The sequence below is a fragment of the Cyprinus carpio genome, chromosome A5, assembly GCF_018340385.1.
Source record: "Cyprinus carpio isolate SPL01 chromosome A5, ASM1834038v1, whole genome shotgun sequence".
Lineage (NCBI taxonomy): Eukaryota > Metazoa > Chordata > Actinopteri > Cypriniformes > Cyprinidae > Cyprinus > Cyprinus carpio.
In genome coordinates this window covers 19,919,719-19,930,288 of record NC_056576.1, presented here as the reverse complement: position 1 = coordinate 19,930,288, position 10,570 = coordinate 19,919,719, and the positions used below count along the sequence as shown (strand labels likewise).

At 37.5% G+C, this 10,570-nt stretch overlaps 1 protein-coding gene across 2 annotated transcripts in view; it reads left to right on the top strand.

Annotated features, from left to right (window-relative positions):
- Positions 1-1,846: 1,846 nt before the first annotated feature.
- LOC109070369 (fibrinogen C domain-containing protein 1-like) overlaps positions 1,847-10,570 on the top strand; it is a 98,313-nt gene continuing 89,589 nt past the window's right edge. Inside the window, exon 1 of one of the 2 annotated variants that reach the window (XM_042756343.1) lies at positions 1,847-2,871. In XM_042756343.1, coding sequence (XP_042612277.1) covers positions 2,800-2,871 — 72 coding nt within the window. In that variant the 5' untranslated portion in view covers positions 1,847-2,799. The remainder of the gene's footprint in view (positions 2,872-10,570) is intronic. The other variant, XM_042756344.1, reaches the window with a different exon arrangement.

Sequence of the window (10,570 nt, the reverse complement as noted above, 5' to 3'; positions counted from 1 at the left end):
TTTTGGGATTTCAAAATCAGTTATACCTCTCTTTCTCCCCCAAATGTTTTACAAAGTTTGACTCTGGCATTTGAGGGAGCGCACGCAGGCCACTGCCTCTTCACAGAACTCTGCATCTGTACTCATGCTCCATCATCCGTGAAAACACACACTTCTGCAAGCACACATACAAAGATAGAGCACCGTTTTTTAATGTTTAAAACAGAAAATACTGTATACAGAGCCAAGACAATTCAGACAAACATGCAAAGAATAAGATGTAAATACAGCTGGTGTCCACATTTATCATAGGAAGGTGTACCCGCCCCGTTTTCAGTTTAAGTTTTTTCCAGCATTGCTAGCCTAAGGCTTCTGGCTAAGATGCAGGTCTTACTGGACGCTCCAACCACACACACACACACACACACACACACACACACACACACACACACACACACACACACACACACATATACATACACACACACACACACACACACACACACACACACACACACACACACACACACACACACACACACACACACACCTACACCTGCATCCAAAAGCTCCTCTCTGTCCACTATCAAGTAGTCTCAGCATGGGGTGGCTGTTTCCTGAGGCCCTTTAGAGGGTTTAGACACCACACTTCTTCTATCCTGTTACATCAAACTTTGCACACTCTCTCCATACTGATATGCAACTTGCTATGTGTACATCTCTATGAGAAAAGTAAAAATTAAATTGTATTAAAAACTCTTCAGTATAGATTTTAATTATACATAATACATGAGCCTTTGATGGCAATGAAAGTTTGTCTGTAGTGGATTTAGATAAACTTTCACAGAATTGTACATTAATACCTGCAATGTTTAATTATTATTATTATTATTATTATTATTATTATTATTATTATTATTTATTTATGTGTTTTTATTTTTATTTAGCTCAATATGCAATGATGCAGTTATGTCTGCTTATGCTTTGTGAAGCAGTTTCTGATTGGCTGACATTTTTTTTTTTTTTTTTAATCATTCAGCTGGAAAGAATTGTTCTGAAAGTGATTCCAATGATATGGTCCTCTGTGTCATTATCTTTATAGTTGCTGTGGACCTCACTATTCTCTTAGAATTAGAACGATAATTAAACTTTATTGTTATCATCCTTGGTGTGAACAGAACTTAAGCTAGTCTCATAAAATGTGTTACCAATGGTGATCCAGGCAGCATTCATCCAAGACCATCCAAGAGCCAGTATATATTCAGTTACAGATGCAGCGCTCATCCCTGAATTTTTGTTATATTTTGTTGATTACTGGCCTTCAGTAAAGTTGCAAATAGTTTAAATACTAATACTGTATGTTGTTGTAATAATAAAGGTTGTTCTCTTATGAAACCTTATGTTGTTGAAGGCCCTGACCATAAATATGTTTCCATATGGGGCACTTGCGCCTAATCGTCTTGTTATTGCATTGGGTGCAACTGACCCTTTTATGACGTGGATTGCTCCTGTACTTTTTCCAGTAATTGTGGAGGAAATATAGCTAATTGCTGCTAAACTAACTGGCACTGAGATGATCGCCTGATTAATCTGCTGTCAGATGTAATCACCGGCAACTGGCAAGGATAGAATATCTAATGGAAAACATGACAAAAACATCTGTGCGCCGATTGTAACGGTTTCGGTTGGCTTAAACTACGCGCTTCAAATATCATTTTGATGAGGCTTATACAATTAAATGAACTACTCATTTAAAAATAACTCCAGTTATTGTATTGCGTCCTCGAATTCAATTTGTCTTCCATCGCTCACCCAATCTTTCGTGACGGGTCCTTTTATTGCATGTTGAGCTGCTCAGAGCGAAGTGGGAGTTTCTTAAACGAGACGAGGGGTGTGGAAAAGACATATCAGTGCCGACGGTGTCTGGGATCGAAACTGAGCGCGCACCGGGAGCGCGCTTACCGGACTTCTGTGACGCTCGAGGAGAGCGTGGAGATTTGATCACGAGTAGGAACCCCGTTAACCTGCCCTGCCGCGTAAACCTTGTCAAAACGAGACAACCCCTCGCCCTCTGTCCGGTAAACTAGGACACCCAGGGAAACGGATTGAATTCCTTCCTCAAATCACAGCCAACTGGTTCCAGTTCGAACCACCCGCACGCGCCGCGCTTGAAGCAACATCTTTACCGCCACACTCTGTCCATCCCGCTAACGGCTCAGGAATACAAAGTTGTATCACTTTTAAACGACTCTTCGGGACTGAACGCCTGTTACTCGTTTTTGACAGAAATATCAGAATATTTTTTGTTTGTGTGGTTTGAGTGGCGTTGGCTTGGATGTACACGCGCGCGTCACTTGATTCGCGCCGGGTTTTTTCCGTCGTTTCCCCCCGTTACTTAGTGTGGAATATCTGAGGACTTTATTGAACGCTCCAGGAGGAAAGAAAAATACTTTGAAGAACTGCATATGAAAATTTGAGGAGTTTATTTATTATTATTTCCTTATCAAGTACGTATGATATTACAATGTGTGTGGTGCGAGTCTTCGCCGCCCCTTTTAGACCAGAATTAGTGTGGTCCCGGAGTAGAGGCTAGATCTGTGTCTTCTCGGTCTAGCGCGCTCTCCTCACTGTCCTTTTTTTTATTTATTTTTTTCTTTCACCCCAAAGGTTATTTGCCTGTCTCCATGGAATAACTGATCAGGAAAACGACTTAAGGACAAGGTGTCTTGTTGTTCTTTTTTTATTCCTTTTTTTTTCTTCTTCTTCTTCTTCCACCGCCTGTAACTGACGGGCGATTTAAGGTTGGTTCTTCTCCGGAGAATGCTCAATGATCGATGGGGAATCATGAACAGCTCACCGGAACTCGAAGACGGACAGCGGGGCAAGAATCAGGTGCGTCCCCCTCTCGCATACACTTCGTAAAATATACTGAATGTAGTTTTAGGATGAAACACAATAGCTACTCATCTGTGTGTTTCGGGGGTACAGAGAGAGCAGCGAATAGTACAATGAGTTGAGTGCGGCTTGTTCCTGTCACTCCGCATAAGCGCGCCCATAGATCATGCGCGCGGCAGAAAGTGGCTATTTTGTTTCGCATTTATGTGGTAGTCGAAGAAAAGGGCGCCAGTCATGCCAAATGCAGCTGGTCTGTGGATTTGGAAGTTAGTTCTTTGGTGGTATAGTTCATTCATTTAATTAATGAAAGAATGTGTTGGGAATGGCCATACTTATATATATATATATATATATATATATATATATATATATATATAAGGTAAAGTGTGGATAAGCCACAGAGGCTTCCCAAATCACAGTCAAGGTTAGAGAGAATGACGCAAACGCATGTACGTGTTAAAAGTGTGTAAAACTGGTTTATGGTGAATGCATGATTTAAATGGACAGTAATGATGTATAATCTGGCTTCAGTTTTGTCTATATATTTGTCAATGACGTGAGTAGAGAACCCTTAAAACGGGCACACACATTCAAATAAAGTGAAAAACAAAGCATTAAAAGCAATGTCAAAACCAACACATAGCTCGATAAATACTCAAGGCTTGAGTACACACCCACACAATCACACAATCAACTACACAGACTGTAGGGGAGTAAATTAAAAAAAAAAAAAATTCCCATCTCTGTCTCCATTCATCTCCATGTTTATTCATACTTTGAGTATATCTGTTATTTTGAAAATTAGACCAAGAAGGTTGAAGGTTATTCTGTGTTTATCTGCATTTGGATTAAACAGTGTGTGTGTGTGTGTGTGTGTGTGGGTGGGTGGCGGGGGTTGGGGGGGGGATGGGGGGGGGGGTAAATGAGTGATGTTTTTCTACATTTACTGAAGGTTTCTGCTCTGATCTTGACTGAGGTCTTTGGATTCAAGTATCGCATTTAGTTTGCTACTATGTAATGGTGCCATCATTAGTAGCATATGAAATGGCTCTAGGTCAGTTCATGCCATTCTGATTCATGACAGTTATTTTTTATCCTGCATTTTAAACTATTGACTGTAAGTCACTGTTCCTCTGGAAATCAGTGTGTGTTTGTTATAAGTTTAGTTATAAGAATAATCTTAAAGAGAACATTTTACGATTAATGTCCTGCATGTTTACATTGTACAGTCACGCTGTCCTAAATTGGTGAACTTGATTTTTTTACAATGTAGGAATTTTGAAAGAAAAGAAAAGAAAAGTAAAAATCTCTAAACAGTCTGCTAAATACACACTTACAGTATATACACATGCCTGTCTATTTAAAAAGTCAGGACCATGGACAGCAACAACCATTCAGAACCATGGACAAAACCTGTTGAGTAAGTGTTTGGAGGATAGAATCCTCCCAGTCTATCTAATTTATGAACTAACATTTTGTGTTTAAAACCAACATAACCAACATAAACTACTGCTAATGATATATATATATATATATATATATATATATATATATATATATATTATATACACACACATTCATACACACACACACACACACACACACACACACACACACACACATATAAGTATATATATACATACATGCATGCATGCATAGATACATACATACATACATACATATATATGCAGTTACACTTCTGTCTTATGGGCTTATATGTACTACATTATATGGCCAAGTGACAATTTACCCTGGTCTCCCCATTTAGGAGAAAGTGTGAATTGAAATATTTACTTTGCAGGATAATCCTTTTCCTAATGAGATTGTTAGACTGATAGATTACTTGGTGTCTGTTGTGGATCTCCTAACTAAAACACCTTACTAAAAAATTAATGATCCTGAAATGAACTATAGTAAGAGCACAATTTGGATGTGTCTCTTTTTTAAAATGAGCAGTGCTGGGGAGGCTCCAGGAAAGGTTTGAAAAGCCCTGAACTTATGATCAGCAAATGTGCAATACAACTGCACCATGCAGACTAGACAAACCAATAGTAAACCTCAAATTAACAATGCGGTGGCCATAAACAGCATGTACAGATTTACAAACATTATAGGACGTACGGTAAAACTGTAATGAAGAGGGTAGTTTACAGTAGTAAGCTAAAAATACAGCTAAAAATGAAGAGCAGTGATGAATAACACCACCCATTCACAGACTGAGCTATGAATGACTAATGCTTTCTCCCTGTATGGGAAGAAGGGAGGAGATGGAGACATCAAGAGAAAAGTTGAGAAGGAAGTCAGGTTGGACTGGAAGGGAGTTCTGGGTATTCCTGTTAGCTTTAGGATACGCTGTAAAGCAAACACACACACACATACATTTGTTTGTGTTTTGTGTTTTTTTTAAATTGAATTAGCATTCCACATCATGGGTTGCTGTTGAAACAAATTCCCTGTTAATGCATAAAATGAAACAATAACTTCTCTTGAATTTGCTTAACATCTTTTATCTGTGTATGTGTGTTGCGGAATATTTTCTGTGTGTGTGTCCTTGTGAACATTTTTTTTTCTCCTTCCCTTCCCTTGCCTTTCTCATTTTCTTATTCTCCTCTTGTCTATCGTTTTCTCCTCTGCTCTTTTTCTCCCTCTCTTTCACCATCTGTCTCTTACCCTGCCTCACCCTGTCAGTCAGTCTCCTACTTCTTTTCCCCCCATCAGGTCAAACACTGATGTTTTCGTCAATAGAGGCCTTAGGAGGGCATGATCATTTTATTTTTATTTTTCCTGTCCGGCCTTTCCCTCGAACCCCTTCTCACTTTCTCATCTAACCTTCCCTATGTTGTTGCATGCTCTTGCATATTATAAATACACAAGGGACTGAGAGCTACGCACATCACCCAAGATCACTTCAGTGAAGAATAGAGATTTGCCTTGGCCATGTTGTGCAGAGGATTGTGGCTTTGCACCCTGATGGAACTCAGTGAGTGCTGCATTAGTACCTGTATTCTCTTCTCCTTCCCATCCACTTCCTGCTATGCATTCAGTGCCACATCTGACAATAGCCTCAAGCCATTAGCCATTGCTCACTCACTGAAAAAAAAAAAAAAAAAAAAAAAAATATATATATATATATATATATATATATATATATATATATATATATAATGGCACTTTACGCAGTGCTTATAGTAATCATAAACATCTGTAATGAAATTTTCCTAAATTTAGGCTGAGTCATAAATCGTGGTTATGGGTGAAGCGTGTTGAAGTGCACTTGTTACGCAGATGAGAAACTGCTAAGTGGCTTTTTTTTTTTTTTTTTTTTTTTTTGCTGTTTTAGGGGAAGGGATCTGCACTCATTGTGTGAATTTCATCATGCCCCACTGCATTCAGGGCTACCTTTTCTACTATAGATCAAGTTTAAAATCTCTGTACATTCTTAATTTTTACCATGTACAGTGTCCTTCAAAGTTTGGAAACATCCCAGTATAAGTGGGATTTTGAAGAATGTCAGCATAAATTCACAATCATTTTGTGATGAATTTGCATTGACTAGGTACAACACAAACCGTGCAAACATTAGAACATAGAAAAATACTAGAGCTATACTTAAAGTATCTCCAAACTGTTCTGATGGGACTGTTGTGTCCAAATTTAATTGGCAATCAGACAGAATAGACGTGTTTCTTCAATAAAAATCAAAAAAGAAACCTGGGCCAAATTGAATATTGTAATCAGACATCAAAGATGCAAAAGTGGCATGTTTAACTAACTTTCATCATTGTGTAATAAAAAAAAAAAAAAAAATGCTGATACACTTCCAAACTCTTAGAGGGCTTTTCAGTATATACACGTCTAATTTATCTGTTTTAAGATGGTCCTTTCTTGTAGGCCTAAAGTTTTAATCTAAGATTTGAAATATGTACTTTGATGCATTTGCTTCTGTTTTTTTTGCAACCCAGTCTCATGACGAAATGTACCTTGGGGAACTTTTTTGAAAGACACAAAATATATACCAATAAGTACATATCACTGCACTTTCCAACAGAAATGAACACTACAGGCAATAAAACAGCGAGCACTTTTAATCATTTTCATACACAGTTTTGGACTTTGCATTGCTTAACCAGCTCCATATGTTTCTCTTTCCGTACGTAACAAGCTTGCTCGGTAGCTCTGGTGCTGAATTGACAAGCTTGTAATTATGTATTGACATTTTCCAATTACCTTGTCATATAGTTGAATTTGTCATGTACTGTATATATATATATATATATATATAATAAGAGCGAACATGGTCATAACATTGTGGTCGGTGGCCCTTGGCTTGGTATTGTTGGGAGAATTCGGCCCTTGGTAAAAACTAATTAGGGAACCCTGACCTAGACCATATGAATAACAAACTCTAATCTGAGAGTTAATCATTCTTTTTGAACAAGTGTTTGATTTGTGAACATAGCCGTTCTAGGAAGGCTTTAAGGTCAAGCGAAATCCTCTGCCGGCTGGTCGCTCCCACTACCAGCAAGCGGGACTCACACTAACGGCAATTACCCTCTCTGTCCACGTTCTGACTTCAGCAAATCAGTTTTGGTGAATGCAATGCAAACAATGTGATTATTTTCCACGGGTCCAACATCCAACCACGCAAGAAAACATGCAGTCTAAAGGTTTTTTACTATTGTAGTGTTGTTAAATTGATTAAAACATTTTACATTTAAGTAACTTCTAGCATATTCCCCCCGTCCTCTTTTTTGAGAACTAAAATATGGTCATCCTAGTAATTATCATGTGCATATTTAGTTTTGTTTCTTTTGTTCTAGTTTTCCCTCGATTCGTTTAATTACTTGGTTGTTAATTAGCTCCACACCTGTTCAGTTTCTCCCTGATTGTGTTCTACCTAGTATTTAAGCCCTGTGTTCTCTTCTGTTCCTTTGTCTGGTATTGTCTTTTTGTGGATTATTTGCTGTTGGATTATTGTTGTTCTCCAACCTACTCTTTTGTCGTGCGCATTGTATATTGTTGTGACAATCACGTGACAGTAATACTATCATTGTTGTTCTGTTTGTTGACTTTATATGGATGTTTTCTCATCACTGTTAGTTACTTGTTTTTGGCAGTGCTTTTGGCTCTGATATTTCGATGTGTGTGTGCATGTTTTGATGTCTATGTACATCTTTGTAAAACTATTTAACTATTTTTGTATCTGGCTTTGTTCACTCTTCAGAGCCAAAGATTGCACAGTTCACATCATATTGAAAAACAAATACTCAATTGCCTAGACATTTTTTTTTTTTTTAATTTTTTTTTTTTTTGGCTGAACGAGACGTTTTGATTTAGTAAACTAACAAATTAAGATTGGCTAAAGAAAGTTGTGTTAGTGAGAAAAAATATTAACTTCCGGTAGACTTCAAAATAGAATCAATAACAACAGCTAAGTAGTCCCTCTAGAGTAGATTATTTTTGATAACAAGCAAAAGATGTTTGCTGCGTTAATCAGATTTACTGAAAATGCAAATTCATTCTCTGCCAGCAGGAGGAGCTTTAAAGCGGGCGAAACAGAGTAACTGCTGTAACTTACACGCAGCGCTGAACTCACAAATGCTGCTTTATCAGGCATATAACAAACAAGATTAAATGAAAATGACATCGAAAATTTAATAGACTAATTAAAGATAGTCTTCCTTCAGAAATACAGTGATATAAAAACACCCGCGCCTCATTTTGATTTTTAAACGTGCAGTACGTGCTTGTGTTTATTCAATGAAGCCTTTTGGAAAATCGGTCTGTTTTGATATTGTGAGCGCCACGAATAAATAAATGTATGGGAAACACATCCCACAGCACAACCACCTGAGCCCAACTTCAGTTTGTAGACGGCGCCATAGCCAGACTGATAAACAAACACAGACTGGAAGTTAACTTAGGGCCAGGCGCGTGCGTCCGATGAAACCGTCTATATATAGATCAGTCAACAGAACTCATTATAATCATTGATGCTGTCTACACTGGATGCGGCACAGCATGACACCACAAATCCCTGACAGTAAATTGCTGCCGCGTTCTATTTATGATGTGCTGACACAAATTTCAAATGATGAATGTCGCGTCCAGTATAGACAGTATTTAGCTGATGCGGCTCGGTGCCACACGACAACTGTTGCGTCCCATGTAGACACTGTGTAAGGAGAGATGACTGAGGATGATGGCAAATGATTTGCAGATCCTCAGTACCACTGACAAACATATAATCTTGTAAAATGTGTGGTAAGTACTGCCGCTCCTTAGTATAAATAGAGTATGTGCAATCGCGAATCTCTAAAGTGATAGTGAAACTAGAAATTGATCGTGCATTCAGATCTATACTGATGGAGCTGGGGAAGGTGGAGGGTTTCTGAAGCAAGCTGCAAATACTACGGTAAGCCCTAGTCATATATTTGAATGCTGAGCAGTGAGCTCATTGGCTACCGATACAGGAGAGAACCAATCAGCTGTGTCATGTGATAATGACGTCATTAGATCAGATTGAGTTAGACCTATCGGATTGCGCCTACTAGAGTTTCATGCCAGAACTCTGTATTTATGTGTGAGATGTGTTTTCTGTCTAAAGATATGTTTCAAATAATGATCGCTTGATGTAGTTTCTACTGTGGTAAAACTGAAGATACCATAGATGCAGTTTTATTTCCCTTTTTTGATGGCATTTCTATTAAAATTGATCTTGAACGTTGTGATCAGTAACTGCAATGGCCTGAGAGTTCAGTGGCAATTACTGGCCCCGAGTTAAACTGCGAGACCCAGACTTCACAAAGTACTCACTAGACCACAGTGGTCTTTCCAGCCCACTGAGATACCAATGGGTTCATGCTCATCATCTAATCACATCTAGTGATTATAATGATAGTTTCACAAGGTCTGATATTATACTTGCGATTGATAAATAAACCAATTTCGATTGCAGCCCGCAATAGAATATTGACTTGAGGTTCCCCCTCCTAGACATAATAATCTTATAAAAAAATAAATTAAAAAAAGTTAAAATTTCAGAAACCGTTTTTGATAAAGCTGCTTGATTGAAACATTTTCTTTCACAATTAAAACATAGAGTTAAGCCAAGGAGTGACCATTTCAAATCAATTTAACATAAAGCAATCATGTTTGAATGAAAAACCTGATACAATGGTATTAAATCCAAATTTAATTTTTTTTGTGTGGTACAGTTTTCAGTGAGCTTTCAACAATACTTTCATATTTTTAACCATATCTCATGACAAATGTTTTTAGTGTTTACAGCTTTTAACTGATGATTTTAAAAGGACAGAACATGTAGCTCGATTTCATGTTAACATTTGCATCGGTTATTGTAAATATTTAATGTTTAAAAGAAAAAAAAATGGTGACTGCTTAAAGCAAGTTGATTTTGTCAATATGTTCTCTTACTACACAAATATGTGGAGATATCCTTTAATAAAAATAAATAAATAAATAAATTGACTTGGAAACCAAAAAAAAAAAAAAAAAAAAAAATTGTAGAAGATAAATGGTGAAGATAAAAATTATAAAAACGATTTGCTTTACCAACATACTTCAAAAACTCTTCTTTTAAGCTCTGCAAAAAAAAGAGAAACCCATTGAGTTTTCATATAGAACAACATAAAGGTGAGTAAATGATGACAAAAATGTATTTTTTGGGCAAACT